The 27,232-nt window shown below is 36.0% G+C and overlaps 1 protein-coding gene across 1 annotated transcript; it reads right to left on the reverse strand.

Annotated features, from left to right (window-relative positions):
- Positions 1 to 22,061: 22,061 nt before the first annotated feature.
- LOC149552761 (uncharacterized) lies at positions 22,062 to 22,433 on the reverse strand. Its single transcript, XM_089790232.1, has one exon. The coding sequence runs from the start codon at positions 22,431 to 22,433 to the stop codon at positions 22,062 to 22,064; it is 372 nt and encodes a 123-aa protein (XP_089646358.1).
- Positions 22,434 to 27,232: the final 4,799 nt, after the last annotated feature.

The raw sequence follows: 27,232 nt of genomic DNA on the forward strand, positions 1-27,232 counted from the left end.
GAAGCTGTAAGGACTCACAGAGATAGAGTACAATGCAACACTGATATGTGTACCTGAAAAAATCTGAGAGGGATATACAATCTCTAAATAGACAATAAAATCTCCCTCTAATCTCGTAGTATATAGGGCATCTGAAAAGGAAAAGGATCTCAGATTCTGCCTCTATTAAGGTACAAAGTCTACAAACTCAATCCTCTCTAGCAATATGGTGATCAACCTGTATCCGGAGTCTGTGCGAGCCCACCCTGAAGAAGCCAAGGGAGATATGTAGGGCATGTGTCCAATATCTGTGTAAGTACTCAGGGCGTACAATAAGCCCATCTCAAATATCTAAGAAGTGCTCGGCGTAGAAAGCTATTCTCGGACATAGTCCCCTTGGAGGATCCACCTAGGTCCGTATCATATACTGCCTATAAATGGAAAGTCTGACATGCCCATTCAACTCCTGCCAAGAGGGGAGTAGATGAGCAAGAGCATCCAATGAGAACTGGTAGGGAGGGAGATAGTCAATGTTAATCCCAACTGAACTCAGCAAGATAGTAGCTTGAGCATGCCAACAATGAGCTCTAGTGGTTGGATTGGAGTCTGCAATAGCAATTGAGGAGCAGTAGGCTAAGTAAGGGTATTTGTGTTGGCCTTCAGTCGAGTCTGCAAAGCCACGAAGATGGTGGAGAAACTAGATCAGGTCAAAAATGGTTGCAAGACTAAATGGGTCAGCTCTAAACTCAGCCAAAATAATACTATGGGGGGTAGATCTATGACATTTGATAATCCGACAGAGGAGTAGAGTTTGGGTACGCTCAATCGTAGCCCAATTGAAGTCTAAAAGGGAAGGACCCTAAACCACCAAACCATAGAGCACTATGAGTCTTACTAAGGAATCCATGAGGGATAGCTTAGACGATGTGTCTTGAAAGTAGTGTTTGAACCACTGTCTCATGAGCAAGGCAAGGGAACCCAACCCTTTATTGATTCGAGGCTAAATGGCTAGTCTCAAGATGAAACAAGATACAACAAACTTAACCTCAACGTATGTGTAAGATAATGTAATCTCCACTTCTCGACCCTAGAAGTGAAAATGGAGACGTGAGGTCTTCATACCATTGAAGACCATAACACAAGTCTTCTCAAGGTTCACGACCAACCATCTCATGTCGCAAAAAGATGCAAGTCTATCCAAAAGCCTCTGAAGACCTTCAGGAGAAGAGGCAAGAAGAACCACATCATCAACAAAGAGAAGGATGAAGATCAATACCTGGTGTAGATGACAACCATCGCCTGGAAGCGAGGAGTCACTGAGAAAAGCTTCAAGGTCATTAATGTAGATCCCAAACAAGGTGGGCAAGAGGGGGCAGCCCTACTTCACCCCAATGGTGCTCTGGATAGGGTTGGAGAGGCCCTCTATGTTCCTGAGTCTACCAATCACTGTCTCATATAACCTAATGATAACTGTCAATAAGATCTCAGAAATACCAATATCTCTTAGTCTCCGAAAAAGGGTCGCTCTAGGGATGGAATCAAAAGCCTTATGAAAATTCACAAAACAACAATAGACTTTCTTCGAGTGGTGTTGAGCCTCCTCAATAATAGACCATAGTCTAAAGATATGATCCATGGCTTGGTACTCTACCCTGAATCCTGCTTGACCCTTAGCTCTGCAATTCCTCCTATCAAGCTCATTGTATTAGATAGTATTCAATGTTGTAGCATAAAGTTTGGCAAATGTATGCCTAATCATGATGGTCTTATAGTTTCCAGGATCAGAGGCCAGCGCAGACTTATGGATGGGGTGAATAATGTGCCTCAACCATGAGTCTAGAAAACCAAAAAAACCACTCTATTAAAGAGTGTAGAGACATAAGGGCCCAAGATTGTGGTACCAAGCTTGAAGAGCTAAGCCTGAAAACCCTCCTCATCAGCCTCCCTACTGCATCTCATAAGTCTGATGGCCTCGTAAATGCTAAAGGTGGAGAATAAGTGACAATGTGGGAGTGGGCTGGGAAGGAGAGCAAGTTGACATAGGATGTCATACAACGTGGAGACATGGGAGGCAAGGAGGTGAAGGTCAGGGATGGACTGGGGTTGGCTACGCCGGGGGAACATGATGCGCTAAAACAACTTGGGATACTGAATAAGCGTGTCACGAAGGGATCTGCCCTATGAAGCAATAAATAATCATTTCTTATGGTGAAGAAAGCATTTGTAAGAAAGTTGTAAATTGGTGAAAGTAGGGGAATGAGTATCAAAAGCCAAGCGCAAGGAGCGGTGGAAAGTTTTACAAGCATCATCAAACCACTGGTTCATGGGACAACTATTCCATCGAACAAATTTGGGAGTGCTGGGAATGGAGCGGTGGGGGATAGAGAGGAGAGCTGACTCTCATATTGCGGTAGCTAGTGAGCGAAACATGGTGGACACCTGATTATGATCCATGAAGCTAGCAAGGAAAAGGAATCTTCTCAATGAAAAATGAAGAGGTCTTGATCACTATCCTCAAAACAAAAATGGGTATGGGTGTGGATTTGGGTAGGGTGACTAGAGGTGGGTGGTATAGGGTGGGAAGAAACACGAACCGAAAGGCTAAGGAGGGCATGATCAGCCAAGGGAAGATGGGAGATAATATTTTTTTGGATGCAAGGGACGAAAGAAGCAACAATGAGGATATAATCAACCATGCTCGCACCCTCATTATGAGGCCAACACATAAAAAGCTCAGAACTCGGAAAGCAAGAAAGGCCATTCAGAATCACCAAGTTGGAGGACTCACAGAGCTGGAGAAGGTGGTGACCACAGCAAGTTAGAGGTCCACTATGATCCACAAATGTTGAAGCCCCATACTAGTAGGATCCCTCTTAGTAGTACACATCAAGTAGACCCATAGTCAAATTAGGGGGTTAGGAGATCTTTAGTCCATGCATTAAAATCTCCTAAGATGATGATGTCACCCGTAGCCCCGAACTTGGAGATGCTCTCGAATTGGTCTATAAAAGGGTTCCTGTCCTCAACACTATGAATGGCGTAAGGTGAGAAAGTTAGTGGAAAGTAACATACGGCAATGAAGATATCTCTCTGACGGCGACTAGTGCCTCCAACTCGGATCCACATAAATTTGGCATGAATGCCAGAAAGAACCAGTGTGATAGTACTAAAAAAATCATCTCTAATCAAACAAGAAACCCCTCTAGAACCATGTACACCACCTAAAGCGCAGACCTCCTCTCTGCAAACTGAAAGCCATTGATACCTTGTGTAACCTAGAAGGGGCTGAGCAAGACTCTCATGAGTCTTGGTAACAACCAACAAATCAGCATACCAAATTGCATCATGAAGTAAGCCTGGCAAAGACCACAGGGAGCCCATTGCCATTCCAACAGTTGACAAGTAGAGAGCCAATGGAGGGCTTAGACTTGCCAACTCTTGGTGCTCAATCGTCATTTGGCTTGGATATGTCTTGTATCCCAACCCTTAGGAGGCGAGTCATGAATAATTGCTTTTAGATTCCTTATTATTGCCCATTTTTTGTTATTCCTTGCTTCTACCACAAGACTCCTAGAGTGTTTTAGTTTAGCTATTTGTGATTTTGTGAGGTCCTCATCAAGAAACATATTTGTGGGAAGAAGGAAGAGCTTCTTCTTTGCCTTGAGAGCTTGTAGTCGATCAACCATTGAGAGAAACCTAAGAAAAAGGGTGCCATCGTGTCCAAAACCATGCTCTGTCTAATGTAATATCAGAAATACCCAGTTGCTCATTAAGAAATGAGTAGCTTGTGGGGAAAGGATCAATGGAGGACGAAGGAAGACCTCTAACCCGAAAGTTGAGTTCCCTGAAGTGTCTAACCCAGTCTTTTGCCAACTTCTCTTAGACAAATTTTTCGACCTTGGGCAAAGGCGTAGTGTTGGAGTTTTTGCAAGTGGAGGCCCAAGATTTAATTTACTGCTCTGTTTTAGTCAAGAGAAATGTTTGTTTATATACAAGCTTGATCTGCTTGTCCTTGAGGTTTCCAATATCCTTGAAGTCTTCAATAATGGAGCTAATATCTTTTGTAATGCATGTTGTTTGTGTAGTAAAAGTTTCAGAGTTCTTGGATGCATGAAGAATTAGCTACAATCTATTGGTTCAAGTCATTTAATGATTTAGATAGGGAGTGAATAGTATCCTAGAGAATTTGGTTCATTGATTCGAACTTTTGCAACTGTAGTAAGAGACCTTGGGAAACTGTTGAGAGAGAAAGAGTTGTGACTTTCAAAGCTGCATTATCCTTCTCAAACAATCTCAAGTGGTCAACTATCTGCTGTAATATTGCTAGATTGGGTGGGGGGTCCATGATTCAAAACAATACTAAGCAGTATATGAATAAACAATACTAAGCCGTATTTGAAAAAACCAAAGCAGATATGATACCAAACATTTTGTCAAACAATTCTCATGCAATCTGATCTTGATATCAGGGTACCACTGTTTATTTCATTCTGCTTGATGCTGCATTTTATCAAACACTTGGTCTTCAACCTGTGTATGTAGAGAAAGTTCCAACACCACCACAGCTCTACAACTCTGCTACAGTTCACTGCAATGCTATAGTTCACGACACTTGGTGTGGGTATAGTCTCATCCAACTTCCATCAATTGCTTTGTCCAAGTTCTAAGCTGAAACCTTCCTAGTGCTGGATAGTCTCCTCCACATGACACACAATAGAGCAGAAAGGTCTGTCATTCGTCGGTTGCAGCCCAGTCGAGATTACTCAGGAAATTTAAACCATTAAACTTTTGTGCCTTAAGTCACTCTGTGATTTACGGCTTCTTACGACCCTTCAAATCTCAAATGTAGTTTGTACGGCTTGGATTGCTAGGCCACTGCAGAACGCCTCCATTTACGACCTCAAAACCTCAAATTTCTGAAAAAGTGCGTGAATACTACACCAAATTCAATGCCGCAAGCAAGGAAATGAAGGGCAAAAGCGAGGCAACATGTTGCATCGACCACCTGATTACAAGAGCTGTAGGATACCTGATTGCAAGAGCTATATGGAGAAGCTGCGTAAAAACATATAGACCTTAGTGAATAGCCAGAGCACGAAAAAAGTTGGGGTTTCAGGCAAAGTAGAGAATGAGAAGGAAAAAAAAAGAGTCTATTACAAAGACATTCCATGATTTGAAGAAGGAATTGGAGAATGCAAAGAAAGATGAGTACACTGCTAAGACAATCCATGATTTGAAAGAGGAATTGGAGAATGTGAAGATAAAAGAGGAGTCTACTACAAAGAAAATCTATGATTTGAAGAAGATATTGGAGAATGAGAAGAAAAAAGAGAAGCCTAGTACAAAGACAAATCATAATTTGAAGAAAAATTGGAGGATGAGAAGAAAAAAGAAGAGTCTAGTGCACAAACAATACATAATTTGAAGAAGGAATTGGAGGATGAGAGGAAAAGAGAAAGTAATTGACAAGGGAAAGTAGAGGAAGTAAGAAAAAAGAGTGGAATTGAGATATCTGAAATGAAAAAGAGACATGGAGAATGCAATCGCACAAAATATGACTACATCTTCTGAAGACCATGTCAAGGATATATTAAGAAACACAGTCAATAGTATCAAACAAGAAATGTGGCAGAAAATAATGGAGAATATTGATAGCTTGTTTGAATGGCTTGAATTAAATATTAATATTAAAGAGGCCTTTGATAATCTAATAAAAACTGTTGGGGATAAAAACGGATCTTCTCCAGTCCCATACAAAATATTGGGAAACAAATTTTGCATAAAGTGCATAGATTGAGTGACAAGGATTTGGTAAGCTAGGGAATTAACAATTGCATCGATGCCTCTGTAATGGCCTTAATTGTCATTCAAAATTGTGAGAAATTAATGGAAATAGAGGAAGCTATAAAAAGTGCTTCCAAAGACTTGATGAAGATGAATCACAACATACGCTATGTGCTAAATGTTGGATTACCAAATCTTGCTGGCTCAAAAAGAATATTCATTGGAAGAGAAGATTACATGAAAAGGTTTCAAAACTTCATGAACTCTGAATTAGGCAACTTTCACGAGGAAACCACTCTAGAAAGAATTGCAAGTTGCATCAAACCATTGTTAACATTTAATGCAACAATGGATAAATTGTTCGATTCATATAATAATATCTCTTCGAAGTATGCACTGTTGACAAGGTTATAGCTATTTATCTACAACCTAAATAAGATGGAACTTCCAAATGATGCAGAATTGAGCGCCCTAAAAAATCTCCTTGGGTCATCTACTCAATCATACTACTAAGTTCTAACTACTTAGTTAGTGATAACGATATAAATGTTTTGTAACTTGTTGATCTTTATAATTTTAATTTAATTTAAACTTTGTTTTAATGTCAACTTTGTTAATTGTTACAGGAATTAGGAATCAGGATAGTTGGAGCCCTCTGCCTAGAGTAGTTGGATTTTTTTTCCTAGTCTAGATTCCTACTTGAAGAAATTGTACAATTGTCAATTGTTAATGTACACACATCAACATAATGTAGTACTAATTGTTGCTTTTGTACAAATTTTCATGTAGGTTTTGTTTCTCCCTTGTATCTATAAAAGGGAATTCAAGAACATTTGCAAAGTGTTTTAACATTCTACTTCTTTATGGCCCTAGGCTCTAAATTTGTATAATTCTATTATCTAAGATTTCTACATAGAGAAAATAATGTTAAATGTATTATGTTACAAATTCATTTATTGTACAACTTTTGCAAGAAAGTTTATTATGTTAAATGTATTATGTTACAATTTCTTTATGAAATTGGAATCAATAAAATTCTCAACATGTTTAAAATAATTTTAAACATCTACAATAACATAGCTAAGGGTATAAATTGACTTCTAAAAATATAATTAATTAGTAAATAGAGTCTTAGTCTATATAGATGTATATCTTAGACATTGGTAAGACTAGAGCACATAAATTTATTTGAATTGAAATTGGTAAGGCCAGAGCTACTAGCCTATTACTTGACTCACAAAGAAGCTGCTATAGTTGCCACACCGACTCATCATCACTATCATCAGAATCCTCACCATCTACTTCATATAACATTTGATTGTTCCTTGTGTTTTCTTCAGATTCATTGTCAGTATACATGTCGAAGTCAACTTCATCATCATTACTTCCAATATCAAGATGAGAACCACTACAAGTTCCATTACTTGTGATACTGCCACTATCACTTGGGTTTGAAATATTGGCCAACCCTCTTCTTTAACATTTGCTTCTCCAAATGCTTAAAGCCTTGTCATAAGGGAAATTATCTACCTCATACCTAGAAGTATAGAACCTCAAATAATTATCCAATTTTCTATCTAATTTGTTTCTAACCTTTTGACTTTAGGTAGCCCAAAGTACTAAAACTTTCTAATCTGCACTGAATCCAATATCATTGTCAAATATAAATTGATAAGCTTAAAATATTTTGGTATTGTCTCTCTCAATTGATCACTATGAACAAAGTTTTTCCAAAGCTTTGTTACTGCTCCCTCTTCATTTGGGTTCTCCATAAGATCATATTGTTCCCTCATGTTTGCAAAATAAAATGATTGATTTCTCAATGGAGTTTCATCTAAAATTCCATTTAAAGTTACTTCATTGATTACTGTACTTTTGCAAAAATGCTTAATCGAAGTCATCATCCTTTCATTTGGATCGCTCAAACTCTAATATTGAGGAAAAATAATAGACATTTCCTCAAGAAGTTCCTCTAGAGGGAATCTGATTCTAATTTGTGAGAAAAGATTGTAGCAAACTCATTTAATAGACTCAATGCCAAAGTCAACGATCTTCTTGAAGTCTTTAATTTTAACACATGAAAGTACCTTCTCTGGTTTTTTGAGTAATTCATCACCATCAGGCTCAAAGTCGATGTGGGCATAATACTGCATTGGTATGTTAACTCTGCGTACCGTGGCACATACCTCATTATTTTTCACCAATATGTAAAAAGCTCTCAAGATTGTTCAAATATGTGATTCCTATCCACTTTGCAAACTTTGATTCATCTAATGGTTGTATTCGATACAGAGTATCTAAGTTCAGACATGTGAATTTAAGTAGCTTAGCATATTCTACAATGTACATAGCTCTTTGTTGAACCTTTTTCATAATATTTCTCATTTTCTCTAGCATGGGGAGAGGAGTTGTTAAAGTTAAGAGTATCTTAACATTAGTTCAAGTGGAATAGAACTAAGGCAATTTATCTCGTAAAAAGTGAAATAGTCCAACAAATGATGGATATTTAGAAAATACTTGATGCGTTGGTCCATCCAAAGAGATTTATCTAGTATCATTATCTTTAAGAAGCTTCCTCCCATCAGTGAGTCTTCACCAAAGTGTTGAAATTCTCGAACTAGTTTCAAACTTTGACAAAAGTATTGGTAAATTTATTTGATTAAATATTCCACTTTATGAACACAACCAAAATTGTTGACAATTCCAAAAGCTAAATTCATTTGGTGGGCCATGCAATGAATGGAAATAAGTAGGGTACCAAATGATTCTAGATCTTTGTGTAAAGACCGCCTTTATGAGCTTGCATAACCAAAGCTCCATCTACTCCAACACAAACCATTTTTTCGGCAATCTCTATGTTATCCATATCTTTATAGTCAATCAAAGTACTTGTTGAGTTGTCATTTTGCACGATGCTTTACGACAAGAATCCTTTCTAACTCCTCTCTTGAAAATTTGATATGAGACCAACTCCAAGGTTCCAAGCGATCTTGCGACCTATTGGAATCCATTCAATTGAAGATAAATGTATTTGTTCATAAAGAGACCTTTGTTGGTTCATACCAATTTCGGATAAGATGATCAATCTGTTTGCTATTTTCAAAATTAACCATAAAAGAGATATATTTTTGTATTTTTTTAAAAAAAATGAATACAATCTAATAATGCAACTAATTTAACCAAAGGTTAGCAAAGCAAATAACAAAATAAGGCAACAAGAAATGAAAGTAAATAGCATAAAAGAAAAAATCCTAATAGACATAAACCATTGTAACAACATGTATGCGAGTTAAATTGTTGAAAAGATTGGGTAGGAAACAAATGAAAGTAGGAGCAGCGCTTCCTCAAATCCACTGATGCAATTGTCAATGGAAACTTAGTAAAACTTAAAGATGTTTCATGTCTTATCAAATCGCAAGGCCACGAAAAGTGTGCTTATGCGAGACGAGAAGCTATGTAGGAACAATAGGGTGATCTCTTCTCCAACTCTATACGTCGGCAGAATTTGTCAACATGTGGCAAACACCAGAACTAAAAATATTGCACGATTAAATCAACGCAACAAAAACTATTGGCTCCATTATTATCATGAACAAGGATCGACAAGAATAACACACTTCGGCAAGAATAACTACACTTAGAATGAGAGCACCAAAAGCATATATTATTGCATCAAAATAACGTCCTAGAATACATGTTACATTCCTCAATTTATAAGAAATCATCTCCTCAATTTGTGTTGAGAGTGAGAGATCTCTTCATGTAAATATGTGCTTAAAACTAATAAAACAAATCTAATTATGTATAGAATAACTCTCTAAATGGTGCTCAAATAGGACTCCACCCTTATTTATGTCAATAAATGAGTGCATGAGCCTTTACATGTCTTAAGACAAAGAAAGAAGTAGTGGATAAAAATAAGGAAGCTTTAAGAGGATATGGGAGACACTGGAAGCTCTAAAAATGGAATCTTGGCCTTCTTTGAACATTTCTAGGAGTTAAACTGTCGTTAGAATGTGTTTCCAGTGCATGGAAAGCTCTAAATTTGAAGCTGACAGTTAACTGTCGACGCACCTCTAACTTCTTCAAAATTGTTGGTGCACCATTGGAATAGAACACCTCTAGAGTAGAGCACCTGCGCATCTGCATGAAATTTATGTAAAGTGCTAGGGTTTATGGGTTTTTCTCAGACGAGGTCTAGGAGCACTCTAGTGTACTTATTTTTCCCTTTTTTGATGGTTTATACCTTTATAGCCAAACATTTTCATAGATTTGAACTCCTTCTGCTTCTTCTATCTAAAATTCCAAGGCACCTATGTTGAATCTTGTCATTAATAGTTGCATAAGATGAGGAACTTGTTCTGGTTCATGTGTCCAACCTCTGTAATCTTTGATCTTCAGTGTAAATTCATGAATCAAAACTTACGTGTGACTCCTTTGAAAGTGAAGGTTACTAGCTTAGGTGAGATCTCTATTGATGTTGATAATGAAGATGTTATGATGATCTGTGCACATGTGTGTTATGCACCACACCCGCATGTGTTATGTGCACTTGTGCACCTTCATGTTATGCACATCTTCGTGCATTATGAAGTTCGTTCCTTGATTTTTTCTTCTCTCTAACTGTCTGATCCTTCTCGGTCAGAGACCAAGTGATCCAGATTATCCAGAATGATCATATATATATATGTGTATATATATATATATATATACATATACATATATATACATGTATATATATATGTATATGTATATATATATGTATATATATATGTATATATATATATGTACATATATATATATATATACATATATATATATATATATATATATATATATGTATATATATATATATGTACATATATATATATACATATATATATACATATATATATATATATACATGTATATATATGTATATGTATATATATATATGTATACATATATATATACATACATATATATATATCTACATATATACATATATATATATGTATATATATATATATATATATATATATATATATATATATATACATATATATGTGTGTATATATATATATATATAAAAGATTTTCTAGGCAATTTTAATTGGCTTTTTTGCAGGTCTTCTACTCAAAATTTCAAGTTGAAACTTTCATCGGTCAAAAGTTATGACCCCGACATATATATATATATATAAAGAAGATTTTCTAGGCAATTTTAATTGGCTTTTTTGGAGGTCTTTTACTCAAAATTTCAAATTGAAACTTTCATTGGTCAAAAGTTATGACCCCGACAAGTTAAGGATGCTTTTTTATTTGCACAAAGAAGTAAACATTAGTCTAGAGAGTTGAAAACCTAACCCAAAATAAATCCTAACTGACAAAAAACCTAGCCCAAATGCTTCAAAACAATGAAAAATAATAATAATCCCCCTTTTACCCTTGATATGCAAAATAGCACACCAAGGGCACCTTCAAAGGTGCGGGAGGTGCATTGAAAAAACATATCAAGGGTCTTTTGGTGCAGTTGCACCCCTACCCTTAGTGCAAGTGCTATGTGGGGGTGGGGGACTTAGCTTTTAAATGTGCAAAAAAGGATGCACATTTGTGCAACTTTATGCCCTTATGTTGGTTTTATGTCTCATTTGAAAGGTGCACATGTGCGCACCTTGGGGAGGTGCACACATGCGCACCTTTCCTTAGGTGTTTCTTAGCTTTTAGACCCAATGCACACCCTTTGGAGGTGCACACCTGCACATGTGCACAGGTGTGGATCTCCAAAGGGAGATAAGTGTGTACTTGCGCATTCAACGCACCTGGGCACCTTGGATAGGTGCGCATGTGCGCATTTATGCACTAAAACACTTATCTTTCACTCTTTCACAGTTTTGACACCCTATACTTGTCCAATCAGAGACTAGGACTTGATCTAGACTTAGGAAGAGTTTCAAAAAATACCCAGGCCCCAGACTAGGGATCTGGGAAACCAAAAAATTTACTAGGGGGTCCCCATTTCTAGGAGAAATGGGGCGTGTGTTGTGAAACCGCAACAATACTCTTTAACACATCATATATATATATATATATATATTTTGCACTACACTTCAATTTAGCAACATATAGTATAAAATGTTGACAGAAAAGATGTTTGCATTATAAACATGCATACTCACTTAATAAGCATTATCGATTGTTGTAACTGTTGGAAATTTGGCTAGGTAGATAAGTTTGAGTTGTCATTTAAGGCAACATATATTTAGTATTAAGTGAGAAAATTATGAAGATGAGGTTTTGGTAGAAGGACTAATAAATTTTTCTAAGTATCATGAAGTTTATCTAACAACATAGACACTATTTTGATTGGTGAGCTTCACAGAGATACTATTAGCATGTGAGGAGTTAGTAGATAAAGAGTGGGCATCATACTACATGCTTGTAAGTGTGTGAGTCATTTGTATCAATACATACAGATTTATTACAGATTTACCATTTGCAGTATTGAACATACATAACATGATAGAGTTAAGGAATTAGATATTTTAAGTTAAGGAATTGTTTTATTTTGCAAAATAATTAATTAACTAATTAGTTACAACATCCTAGATGTTAACCCTAAGTGGACAAAGTATAGTTTTACATTTTGGGGCATGTGTGAATACAATGATCATATCAAATATCAAAGATATCAATGGTTGCAAGAGTTTGTTTTTGTATCTACTCCTTTTTAATACATAATATCATTGTATAATACATGTTTGGGCAGTAGGCTCATCTTGCATACATTTTTCAATTGTAATAACAACTCCTGACATGGTCGAGGCTTCTAACAAGGACCGAGACACTACATGAATGTATAGACTCATAATAGGGTCAATATCTTTCACAAGATACTTTTGATTAATCGATCATTTTGTAGGTACTGTCCCCATCGGGGTTTTCCCTTAGTTAGGGCTTCCTTAGTTAACAGACAATGGTGTTATGAGTTATATTATGTTACTTTTATGTTTACTTTTCAATTTAATCACATGTGCATAATTTAAGATTAAAAAAGGTATCCATAGTTGGAAAAAAAAATGTGAAATACTTATTCACGCACCCCCCACCCCACCCTCTCAATATTTCCTATTTCTAGCAATTGGTATCAGAGCATAGTTACTTAGAGAAGGCCTAACAACTTGAGTAAGATCTTTATGGATATGGATCAATTACAAAAGAACCTATAAGAAGCTCTTGAGCAACTTGATGTACTTACAAAACAAATAGATGCTTTGAAGGACAAGTATGAAAATGTGAAGAACTACATTGAGAAGTTGAAAGACAAGATATAATATATCAAATCCAAGGAGACTAAATATCAAATAAAGGATAATCATGAAGTTTCAAGGCTTAAGAAAGAAAATGAGATCTTGAAGCATGAGCTAGAGATTACAAATATGAAATTGAGCTTGAAGGATGATGACAAGAAGATTCAATCAGATTTGAAATCTAAGAATGCATATATGAGATCCAAGCTTAGAAAGGTGACATCTAAACTTGATGCTACAAAATTAGAATATGCAGAACTTGAGAAGTACAATACTATTGTGAAAGGAGAGCTTACACAATCAAAGCAACCTCTTAAGAAATTAAATTTAAGTAGTGAAAAACTTGATAAGAAGAAGATTATGGCACAAAGACCTTCTTATGATGAGACTTGTCTTGGATACTTCAGAGGAGAATTATCAAAGAGATTTGAAACTAGAAAGGAACCAGATCTTGTGATCTAATAACCTAAAGTACAACATGAAGATCTAAACAAGATTGAGTCAAATCAATCAAAGGATGTACCTAAACAAGTTGAACCACCTGTAGAAGTAAGGATGCAATTTATTGGAAGATGTTATGCATGCAATGAAATTGGCCATATAAAGAAGGATTGTACAGGTAAGTATACTAACCTTATTTCTGGATATTATTATAATTTTTATGCTTTTGGAAATAGAGCTAGTGAGTGTAGAAAACCTAGGTTTAATAATAATATGCGTCAAGGTACTAACCCTGCAGCTAGTAAACCTATTGGAGGAACCAATATTATAAGAAATGGTATAATGTGTTATAAGAGTAGCAACTTTGGACATATTGCTAGAGATTGCAAATTACAAATCGATCAATCAGGACCTAAATATGGAAACAATGTGATAACATGTCACATTTGCAACAATAGGGGACATATATCAAGATTTTGTAGGATGAACAATGTAAGAATGCCAAATAACATGAGAACCCCAAACTTTAGAAGGAATGTGAACAATGTAAGAAGAGATGAGGATATAAACAACATTCAAAGAGAAATTATGAAACAATATGTAGAAAATGTCAACGAGACATATGTTAAGGCGAAGACTCCAACGAGTTCACAAGATAGTGTGGAAAAGAAATCAAGTGAAAAACCTTAAAAAAAACTTGAAGTCAGTAATGGTTGCTAGCCAACCCCTATCTATTTGAGAAACTTATTCTTAATAAACAAAGGAAAATTAGCATCAAAAAATTATTTGAACCCTTAGAGAAAGAATTAAGGTTTACATAGTTAATAGGAGGTACATATGGATGTGAGGAAGTTATGGTTAATTGTGCATAAGATTTTGAGTTCATATGTGAGAGCACAAAGAGAAAGAAGTTCTTTGGTTAATGGAAAAAAAAAAAATTCATGCTTGTGTACTTACACAATAAATGCAAAAGTAAATTTAAAGGTTTAAATTAATTGTCTTAGCACCATTTGATTGAGTGAAGAGTTAAGGAGCAACCGAAGGAGAATTAAGAGCAATTTAGAAGTAGTTTGAGAGATTTGTCAAAGCATTTCACCATTCACACACAATGAGCCCTAAATCATGAATTAAAGGTATTTACGCTCTTGTGAAGTCAATTTGTGAAGTAAGGTTAAGTGTTTGAACAAATAAAATGGAAGAATCAATTATTCACAATGTTGAGGATGTCCCTAGATCTAAGATTAAGTTAAACCCTATTCCACCATTAGAGGATAACCCCAAAACCACATTTTTGCAAACCCTAGATAAAGTATTGCATTTGGAGGATATTGATAGTTACACGCAATGCAAATTTGAAATAGTAGGTGAAGGAAATATTTATGATGAATTTGATAAAGTTTACAAACAAGATATGTCATGCAAAAGATGTTTATGAATATCTAGAGGTCAAAATGATGTGGTAAAGTATTTTTTTTTTACCATGAATTCAATAATGAAGATTGGACCAAGATGATCCTTAGAAAAATTCATGATGGAAAGTTCTAGATGGGAGACAATATAGTTGAGATTTCAGCCAACCTAATTCATGAAGTAATTGGTTTGAGCAATGAAGGATCTATCCCACTAAATGAGAAAAATGTCAAGAAATTTGTAATTGAGAACACACAATCAACCTACAATGACAGAGGCATCATCATTAGCAAGATCAAACAAGATGTTGTAAGATTTGTGAGTAAGATTATTGCATCCAAGTTATGTTTATGTTCTAGAGAGGATGATATAGTAGCTAGATTTGTACATGTTGCATACAAGATGTGTGTTAAAAGAACCAAAGTGAGCTATGTGAGATTCTAACAATTCAATTGACTGAAAACCTTGAGAGGATAAATAAAGTAAGGAATGGATAGTTTAGGTTTCAATCCTTGATTACTTACATATTTTTCCACCTTTTGAGAGGATTCCATTTCATGCTCCTTTTTTATTGAAACAATAGTGGCAAGTGTGCCATATAAAAGATCACACACATATATAGGAGACCTCTAATTGATAAAATTGAGAACAATGCAACAATAATCTTAAAGTCATTTTAGACTGAGAGGAAACAAATAAAAAGAATACCAAATTCAATGATTGAGAAGGACAAAGAGGAAATTTTCTTTATGGTTGACATAGATTTGACATACATTGAGGCAGTTATACCTATAATACTATATGTTGATCCTCTTGGTTATGAGATAAATGGAGAGGAAATTGAAGGGTATGTGTAAGAAATTCTAAAATCAGAATCAAACATTGAGTTTGGAAGGTTTGGAACTTATGAGGAAAACATGCAACTAGATTATCAAGTTAAGCTTGAGAAGTCTACTAAGAGGAAGGTTGATAGTGCAATAAAGAAGATCATGAAAGACACTTACATAAATCCACAAGAATTTGCAATAGTTAAAGAGACTATATTTGGAATAAAGCAAATTGAGTCAGAGAACATCTTATTTGTTCCACCATTGGTAGTAGCATGCCCTAGTTCTATACCATTAGAATCAAATCCATCACCCATGAGAGGCACAGTTGCTCAACCATCAACAGAAGCATCTTCTACTCCATATGTAGTAGTTGCACTAGTGCAACCACAGTTTGTACCACCTCCACTTGTTCAACCTAGGGAAGAGGAAGAAGATTTAAGTATTATAAAAGTTCAATCATCCACATTAAAAGGCACTAGAAGGTCCATGAGGTTGGCAGAAGTGAAACAGGAACTAGTAGAAGCACCTAGACCTAAAAAAGTGAAGGAAATGGCTACTGGGTCAAGAAAGAAACAAAAGGTTACTGCCACCTATGAAGGAAGGAAGATGAGATGTCAAGTTCTCACTCTTGAGGTTGTTGACAAAATACAAGAAGAAAAAGAAAAGGACAAAACCAATACTGCAAGCAAGAGTAGAAAGTAGTGGAAACCCAAGATAGAAAACATAAATAATAGGATTTCCAATAAAGGAAACTTTACTAAACTTGGTAAATTTTATAATCAGTATGATACCTTTGAGAAGCTATAGCTAGAAAATAAAATTATTTGACATATGATCTTGTCTAATAAGAAGTTCTAAGATATTCGAGGACATATTCCCAAATATTTATATGATAAATTGATGAATAGGAAGAAGAGGGTAGTAGAAGAGGACAAGGCTTTAAGAGAAAGGTTAGTCAAAAAACTTTGCAAAGTTGAGAATGAAGAACACCTTGAAAGAATACTTGCAAAGCTTCAACCCCTTCTAAGAAAAAAAAAGAGCTATTCTAATCATGGGAGGGAATTATGAAGAAGTGAACAAAGAGATAGAGCAATCTATTGTTAAAATTATTACACAATTTAAGGATTCTTTGACAGAGAAGCAGAAGACTTTAGAAGACAAAATAATGTCTTCTTCTGAACCTTAAAAAGAGGGAGAAAGTATAAAGTTATTAAAGATATCCAGATATCGATACATTCAAGCAGTTGATGTAATGCCCCACTTGGAGATCATTAGAACAAAGATAAATAAAAGCCAATACATTTTTTTTAAAGTAACAAGCATGGATTTGAACAAAATCAATATGCAACTAATCACAACATGAGACTTAACCAAACAATCCAAGCAACCAATGATCTCCAAGTATCACTACTTACCAACGCATCCAACAACCAAATATGGAAGTTAAACAAATAAGCAACACTTAATCTCTAAATGATCAAGTCATAGGAAGGGGCAACCCAATAGGGTATCCAAAACACCCTTTGAAACTCATCTGAAAAGTTTGACAATGCTTGTTATTTTCTCAAGTAGGGTTTTTACACATAAACCATGTGATACATTTCCAGTATTGTACGACACTGTTCAATACTACTAGATGATACTTTTCCAGTATCATGTGATACTTCTTACAACTACCGTGTGATACTTTGTAGTATCACACAATATACTTTACTATAGCCATATGATATTTTACTAGTATCATACAATAGAACTTGCTACTGTCATGTGATACTTTCTGCTGGTGCACTTTTGTCAAGGTGCACTTTTTGAAGGTGCTCTTTTCTCAAGAAGGTGCCCAATGTGTGCATTGCAATTTTGAATATGCACAAGTTGGAGGACTCTGAAAGGTGTGCATGCATGTGTGCAAGTGTGCAAGTTTGAAGGTGTGCTTTTATCAAGGTGTTCTTTTTGAATGCTTTTTACAAGGTGTACATTAAAATTTTGAATATGCATAAGTTGGAGGACTCTAGAAGGTGCACATGTGTGAAGGTGCACAATTGTAAAGTCTTGAAGATGCCTAAGACCCCAAAGATGCTAAGGTGCACAATTTTATAAAGTTTTGAAGAGAAAAGTGCATAGGTGTACAAATGGGCCTAAATCATCAAAAAGATCAAAATAAGTACACGAGCGATCTAAAACCCCATTTGAGAAAAATCTAGAAACCATTTTCAAAACTGATAACTTTGATTTTTTGGTGAATTGAGCACCTTGCGCACTTCCCTGAAGTTGTGCATGTATGTGCGAGGGTGTACAATTTGAAGATTTATTGAATAAATTGTCACTAAATGTGCACCTTTTGAAGGTGTGATTTTTAGAGGTGCACCAAATCAAGATGTGGGTCGATAATTTTGAAGAAGTAGTGCGCCAAAAGTTAATTATCAGTTGCTATTTTTTAGCATTCCATGCATCAGAAATGCATTTTGACGACAGTTTAACTCCCAAAAACACCTAGAGAATTCCTAGCTTTCATTTTTAGAAGTCCCAGTGACTTTGAGATCATCTCATGATATCTCTCTTCTTATCTTCTTCTTCTTTCATTTTTTAAGTCATGTAAAGGCTCATGTACCCATTATTGATATAAACAAGGGTGGAGACCTACTTGGCACCATTTAGAGAGTTAGCTCAAGTATGTAATTAGCTTTATTGTATTAGTTTTTTAGCATGAGTTTGCATTACAAGAGCTCTCGCTCCTAACACAAAAGGAGAAGAGGATTTATTTTAAATACATGGATGTAATATTAGGTCATTATCTTGATGCAATAATATATGCTATTGGTGCTCTCATTCTGAGTGTAGTTATTCTTGCCAGAGTGTGCAATTTTTTTGAATGCATGTCCATGAATTATAATGGAGTCAATAGTTTTATTGTATTGTTATGATTGTGCAATCTTTTAGTTCTGGTGTTTTCCTTGTGTTAACAAATTTCATTATTTTGACAAATTGGAGAAACGATCATCTTTGTTCTTGCATAGTGTTTTATCTTGTATGAGCACACTTTTTATGGCCTTGTGATTTGATGAAACATGAAACATATTTTAGTTATTATTGAAGTTCCCACTGACAATTGCATCAGTGGAGTTGAGGAAGCGCTGCTCCTAATTTCACTGGTTTCCTACCCATATCCTTTTAATAATTTAATTCACAAACGTGTTGTTACTTTGCCTTATGTTTGTTAAGATTTTCTCTTTTAGTAATTTTCTTTAACTTTTTGTTACTATATCTTTGTTATTTGCTTTTCAAACACTCAATTAAAATAGGAATTCATATAGTTGCATTGATAAACTATATTCATTATAAAACAAAAATACAAAAAAATATCTCTTTTGTGGTTACATTTCAACAACAGGTGTGCAAATTGGAAGGTACCAACAAAGGCCTCCTTGTGAAAATACACATTTATCTTCAATTGAGTTATCCAATAGGTTGAAAAACAACCATTCGGAACTTTGGAGTTGGTCATTGATGATCTTTTCAAGAGAGAGACCTAAAAGGATTTCTACCGTTAAGCATCGTACAAAATGAGTGCTCAACACAATTGACAAAATTATTAAAGTTATAATTGATATCGTTGGCTTGTCAATTGTGAAGAGACGATACACCATTGGTAGTGAGGATGGCAAGAAGAAAATTGAAGATGCATTGATTCGACATCTTCACTAGTTTAAGAGAACAACTCTAGAGTTACACTCTACGATTCCATATGAGTTACAATAGATATTGGATTCTAAATGGTCATCTACCATGTAAATAGACAAAAATGTAATAGATAAATCCCTAATAGAGCTACAACCTAAACTATGCTCTAAAGAAGAAATGATTATTTATGAAGCTCACAAAAAGGAATTTGGAGTCAAAGGAAGAGCTATAATGATTCTCATAGAAGATACACAAAGTATTCATGTGGAAACACTATGGAGGAAAATATTGAAACTTGATGAGGAAACATAGGGAAACTCATCACCTATTCGAGTTGATGATGCTCATACAGTTGAAGAATTTATTAGAAGTTGTGTACATGACATCCTCGATTAGGTACAATAAATTCAACATGAGTCACTCAACGAAATTGAAGAAATAAGTGAACTTGAGCAAAGAGATGAATTACTTAAAGAAAGTAAGCAAGAGAAAAGGCAATAAAAGGAAAAAGAGGAATACCAAGTAAGAAGAAAGCTAAGTCTTCAGCCGAGTGTGCTAAAGAAGTAAAAATTGATGAGAATTCTAATAGAGGAAGAATAAGAAGATTTAGGAGAAGAATAAATTATCCCCACACTGGTATATGTTAATAAGTTAAAACCTAAAAAGTTAATGGAGTATTCAAAAAGGTGAAAGGAAAGCAACAAGAGATAAAAAGAAGAAATAGGTGCTGAGACAGTCAAGAAACAAATTAGTATGGTTAGTATCTGAGGTTGAATACAGCATATATGATCACATAATTGGTCAAACATATAAACTGAGTAAAGAAATTTATGATCAAGAGACAATTTTACATAGTGCAAACCTAAACATTGTTGAGGAAACATGGAAAAGAAAATGACTAAAAATTTGATGGAGAAAGTGAGTGAAATAAGAGAAAATATAGGAGATAAGGACTTCAGTGAAAGAGGTGGGAATCTTATTAACCGAGATATCAAACTCCTCTAAGTTTGTAAAACATTTGGAAGTATAGAAAGGTGAGGTACAAAAGCAACTAGAGAATATAAGTAGTCAACTTGATCCAATATCAAGTCCAATTACTACATTCAATGAAGATTTGAAGAAGACTTGCACATATGAGACATGTACAAGAAGAACATGACAATAGATCAGTGAGTTTACTTGAACTCTAAGCACATTTTTCCCCTATTCTAAAAGTTATGCAAAAGAATTTGAAGATAGTAGAAGATGCATTGTCATTTCCATATGCATATTCATTTGAGAGTCTAGACAAGACAACAACAAAGTTGCAAGAAAAGGATATTGCATAAATTCACATGAAGAAGACATGGGAGACATTAGTAGAGTCAGCAAAGATTACTTACAAGGTTATCTTTGATAGATTGTTGTAACAAGCACCCCTTTTTTGTTTTTGAGGAGACTTGCATATTACTAAGTATTATCAATTAGAGTGTTATTTTCAACATGGCATTTTGACAAACACTTAGCAAACATACAACGATAAACATACAAAGTCTAGAACCTCCTTATTTTCTAATAAAATATTGATTTTGCAATTGAAATGTTTACATACAATTGCCTTATAGGCTGCAACAAATATTCAGACTGGTCTTTAACAATTACAATGCCCAAAAATGAATAGTATGATGGAAGGAACCTATGAGTAGATGTTGTAGCGATCTGTTGATGAAATGGTAGCCCCTCCAAACTTCTATCAGCTAGAGTGTACAAGAAACTCAATGCAAAATTGTTCACATACTATAGCAGCACTATTCACAGTACTGTAGCAAAAAAACTATTCATGACACTATAGCAAAAACACTATTCACATGCACTGTAGCAAAAACACTATTCACGCACACTGTAGCAAAACACTATTCATGCACACTATAGCAAAATCACTATTCATGTGTACTATAGAAAAATTACTATTCATGCGTATTGTAGAAAAATCTGACCTAAACTTTAGAGCTCTCTTCTACTATGTGCAAACTTACCAATAAATCCCACTATTTTTCCCAAATGGAAACACTCGATAATCCTCCTGACTATTTCTTTCAACAACGAAGAGAATGTTAGCAAAGAGGGATTTTGTCCTTCAAGCCCAATAATCAAATTTCCTAGAAATCCAATAGCATAATAGTAATATCATCCAATCATACCCCAACTCATTCTAGCCAAGAGAATATAAAGTCCTCCAAGAAGTCGACTTCATTTGCATAAGCTATGTGGGATAAATAAGAAACACCTTTTTAAAACAACTTTATAATAAAGTGACTTAATTAATAAGTCTTTTATTTAATTATCACTTTATAATAAAGTAAATCAACATTGGCATTAAAATCATATAAGAGTCGAACTCAAAATACCATGTATGATAGCTCGTTAAAAAGAGCTCAACCAAGCCGAACACTGCAAATTTCCATATCACTTGACTCCCACTGACTTACTAAAAATAGTAACTCATGAAAATACTGTCAAATGAGCTCCCTAATCACTTCATTAGCCTATAGAAGCTCCTATCATAGGCTAATCTACTGACTTTGATGGTCACATTAAGTAGGGGACATTACAGTCTGCCCCCCTTGAAATTGCTTGTCCTCAAGCAATCTTAGTTCCTGATGTTGTAATACCTACTCTTTTTCCCAAGTAGCATCCTCCTCTGGCAGGTTTCTCCAGTTAACCAAGTATTCCTTAACTACCTTGTTCCTAAGATTCCTCTCTCTGGTATCCATAATAGCTTCAGGGACCAACACAACCTTACCCTCCTCATCCAACGATGGCAAATCTGCGGAAGGCACAATTTGTTGACTAATGGCTTTCTTAAGTCTCGACACATGAAACACATTATGTACTCGAGTGCCCTTTGGAAGCTCAATCTCATAGGTGACCTCGCCCACTTTGTGAATCACTTTGTAGGGTCCATAAAACCTAGGCTTCATCTTCTCAGCTCCACTCTTCTTGAGTGATGACTGTCTATATAGTTGTAGCCTCATGTAAACCATATCCCCTACCTCAAAATTGCACTCTACCCTATGTTGATCAGCATACAACTTCTGTTGATTTTGAGCCTACTGCATGTTCTCCCTGAGAACTTTCAATATATATTGACTATTCTACAATAAGTCTTTCACTTTGGGCACTCCATTGTCCCCCAAAACTAAATTGATGAAGCTAGGTGCTTCATAACCATACAATGTCATGAAAGGAGTCATCTTGATGGACATATGATAAGTGGTATTATAACAATACTCTCCCATATGCAGCCATCTAACCTTGCAAGCTCTCTACATTGTGCACTCACATAGTTTCTCAAATATCCCTCCACCCATTTATTCACAATCTATGACTACCCATCTATTTATGGATGGTAACTAATGTTGGGTATAAGATATTTACCACATGACCTAAACATTTTTTGCCAAAAAATACTCATCAATTTACTATCCTGGTCACTGACTATGAATCTAAGCAGCTCATGTAACCTGAATATCTCTCTGAAGAAAAGATCTGCCACCTATGTTCCTGTATAAGTGGATAGAATAGCAAAGAAGTGAGTGAATTTTTTCAAGTGGTCTACCACCACATAGATACAATCTATCCCTTGCATTTGTGGTAACCCAGTGATGAAATCCATTGAAATAGTTTCTCATTTCCTCTCAGGAATGGGCAAGGGCTGAAGAAATCATACAAGAAAAGTGTGCTCTCCCTTATTCTATTGACACACCACACACTCTCTCACATATCTTTGCACTTCATCCTTGAGTCCCTTCCAGGTGAATCTCTCATGGATCTTCCTATAAGTTTAGGAGACCCCAGGATGTCTAGTTGTGGCGCATTATGAAATGCCCTCAAGATCTCTTTTCTAAACTATGATGTAGGAATCAAATAAATCCTATTCTGAAATCTTATCAACCCATCCAATACTGCATACCTATCATCCTGAATGGTGCCTGCAACTACCACAGAAGCCCAATCATCTCCTACATACTCCACTGTAATACAGTTTCTCCAATGTCCTGAAATTTTTGCTAGAGAAAATAAGTAAGGTCTCCAAGATAAAGCGTTCGCCACCACGCTTACCTTTGACAAACTTTATGTCAAAGTCATAAGCTTGCAATTTGGTAACCCATTTCTTTTGTCGATCATTAAGATCATGTTAGCCCGTGAATTATTTAATACTATTGTGATCAGTATTGATCACAAAACATCCACCTACCAAATAAGATCAAAAATCCACCTACCAAATAAGATCAAAATTTGGCCAATGTATGCATTATGGCCAACATTTCCCTATCATTGATAGAGTAGCTCCTCTCAACTCCTCAAAGCTTCCTACTCTCAAACGTAATGGGGTGTCTCTCTTGAATCATTATTTCCCCTATTCCATCTCCTGAAGCATCACACTGAAGCTCAAAACATTTATGTGTTGCTTCTATACATGTGAAGGCACCCTTCTCGGTGAGATTCGTCAAAGGTGTGGCAATATGTCAGAATCCCCTAACAAACCTCCTGTAAAAAATACATAAACCAAAGAACCCCTGAGCTGTGTGAGGTTTATGGGAGTAGGTCAATCCATAAAAGCTCTAATATTTTTGGTATTGACCCAAACACCATTTGTGCTAATGATATGCCCAAGGTAAAGGAGCTCGGTCATGCCAAACTTGAATTTATATTCCTTGGAATACAATGACTCTCTCTCCAGAATAGATAAGACCTCCTCTAGATGTTGTAAGTGCTCCTCCCAGGTCTTACTGAAGACCAAGATGTTATCAAAGAAGATCAAGACGAATCTCCTCAACTGCCTCCTAAAGACTTGGTTCATACAACTCTAAAATGTAGCGGGTGCATTGGTTAGCCCAAATGGCATAACCATAAAATCAAAGTGGCCATAGTGACATCAAAAGGTTTTCTTCTCGATGTCCTCTACTCTCATCTAAATTTGATGGTATCCAGATTTTAAATCAATTTTGGTGAAGAAGCATGCCCCATGCAACTCATCAATCCTAAGAATGGGATACCTATTTTTAATTTTTTTTCTTATTGAATGCCCTATAGTCGATGTACATGCACCTTGTCCCATTATTCTTCTTTACCAAAACTAATGCTGAAGCAAAAGGGCTTTTTCTCGGCCTAATGTGCCCCATCTCCAACAACTCCTTAATTGCCTTCTCTATCTCATCCTTGTGTTTCTTAGGATGACGATAGGGAGTAATCATAACTAGTTTGGTTCCCTTCTCGAGCTTAATAATGTGCTCTATCCCTGTATCAGGAGGAACCCCATGTGGAATCTTGCCAAATACTTTAATGTGCCTGTCAAGTATCTCCTAGATATTTGGTGGATGACTCTTCACCTATGGCTCTCGTGAAGTTGACATAGTGAAACATTATGTTTCCCACTCTATGTCATTATGCTAAAAAAGTCTCTGCATTCTCCTCAGGGAGACTACTCTGCAACTACCATCTAAAATTCCTCTGAGTACAAGAGTTTTGTTTTGCTATGTTAAGTGTGAACTCAACTAGCAAAGCCATCCATGTCATATCAAGGATGAAATCATATTCTCCTATGTCTACTACATAGAACTCATCCTTCAACTCATAGCCATCTCCAAACCCGATGCGAAGATTAGGTATCTCCTGAGTGCATAATAATTTATCACCATTAGCTACCATGACTCTAAACCCAACATGCTCCTCAGATAGTAAACCTCTCGTGGCTACCAATCATGCATCAATGAAGTTATGTGTAGCCCTAGTGTCAATGAGAGAGATCACTTTCTGCCCCTGGATAGTACCCCTGACCTTAAATGTGATCACCTTTTGAGCCCCTGCTAATCATGTCAACAACCTATGATCCTTAGGAATGTCATTCTCCTCTATAGTGCTACTATCATCCGAATCAGAGTGATGATCCTCCCCCTCTGATTGTGACTCCTCCACTGAGAAATACTCCATTTGATTTTCCTTATCCTTGAGAGGGCACTTATGAGATAAATCTCAAGGCTCTCTGCAATGAAAACATAGCTTCTTCCTCCTCAACTCATTCAGGGTGTCATTGTCCAACCTATTATCCCTTTTTGGCTAACCATCCTTGTGAAAGATTTTTTGTCCTTCTCCTTGTCCTTCTTCATATGTGAATCCCTATGATGAAATTTTCTCCTAAAAGAAGAAGGTGCTAAGTCACGAGCCTTCTTAGTGGCCTCCTATAATATAGCCAGGTCATGCCCCTTGACCAAATCCCTCAAGGGATCTAAGAGTTCATCCATAAATAACACTACTAATATCCTCTCTGAAATGTCTATAACCAACACAACCAACCTTTGAAATTCATTGATGTATGTCTCAACTGATCCCCACTACTTGAGCTATGCCAACTCTTTAAACTGTAACTCGGGATCTTTGGTATCAAATCTCTCTATGAGTCTCTTAGTGAACTCCTTGTAAGATGTGATTTGATTATGCCCCAAGGTTACCATGCCATGGTGCCACCACTCATGCACCAGACCATCCAAATGAATATCCACATACTTTATAGCCTCCTCCTTATGCATCAAATTCAGCTGGAAGTATGTATCTACCTTCTGCACCCAAGCTCGTGCAATCATCTTTCCTAAAGCATCACAATAATGTAAGGAAAGTTTTCCAACTTTATTTCCCAACTCAAAGTTTTGATTCCTCCATCTTGCTCTAGGCATGTGTCTCATCCTCATGTCCATGTAATCTCTAAGGAAAATATCTGCCATAAACTCTGGTCCACTAGCCTCCCAGTCCCTCCTAAACTGATCATGTAACTCGGTAATTTTTGTTTTGTTTACTGGTTGAACTAGATCTCTGGGTGGAAAGGTGGGCAGAAGAGGTCTTGAGCTCGTTGTCTGAGTTGGGCGTGCAACATGTCTAAAGTTATCAGCCTCTTTCCCATCGTTTCCATGTCCATTATTATTACCATTAATGTTATTCTCAGGACCATTGTTGTTGCCTCAACCTCCATTATTATCATTTCCCCCATTTCCATTGTTTGCATCACCTAGATTAATATTGATGCCCCTCTGTCTAGCCATAAGCTATAACATTGTATCCATTCGCCTACTCTGCTCCTATTGCATATGTTGCCCCTCTTCTAACGTACCCAGTAACCATTTGAACATTACCTCCTCTTGATCTAGATCGGCATTCCTGCCTCCGCCTAGTCCTATATTCCTATCATCTCAGTCACCCATACTAAGTAGTCTTGTTCAAAGAATATCTCCTCTATGTCTGTATGACTGGATTCTATGTCCACCTGCGAGATGAACTAGATTGCTCGCTCTATGAGTCTGAATCTTTGTCATCTTGCTATGGTATGATGGAAGTTAATGGCCTTTTTCGCATGCTCAAACATACATTCTAAACCTATTTTATTTCTAACTTAAGTGTTTTGACATTTTGTCAAACATTTTTCCCTTTATCTGGCTGTTCCAAATTCCTTGTAAGGCTTCCACAACATGGTAGGAGTTAAAGCTCTGATACCATTGTAATAACCACCCCTTTTTTTTTTTGAGGAGACTTGTAGATTACTAAGTATTATCAATTAGAGTGTTATTTTCAACATGGCATTTTGACAAACACTTAGCAAACATACAAAAATAAACATGCAAAGTCTAGAACCTCCTTGTTTGCTGATAAAATATTGATTTTGCAATTGAAATGTTTACATACAATTGCCTTATAGGCTACAGCAAAAATTCAAACTAGTAAAATGCCCAAAAATGAACAGTATGATGGAAGGAACCTGGGAGTAGATGTCGTAGCGATTTGCTGATGAAAT

The sequence above is a fragment of the Cupressus sempervirens genome, chromosome 6 (assembly GCF_028749045.1).
Source record: "Cupressus sempervirens isolate cs-2001-9-10 chromosome 6, ASM2874904v1, whole genome shotgun sequence".
Taxonomy (NCBI): domain Eukaryota; kingdom Viridiplantae; phylum Streptophyta; class Pinopsida; order Cupressales; family Cupressaceae; genus Cupressus; species Cupressus sempervirens.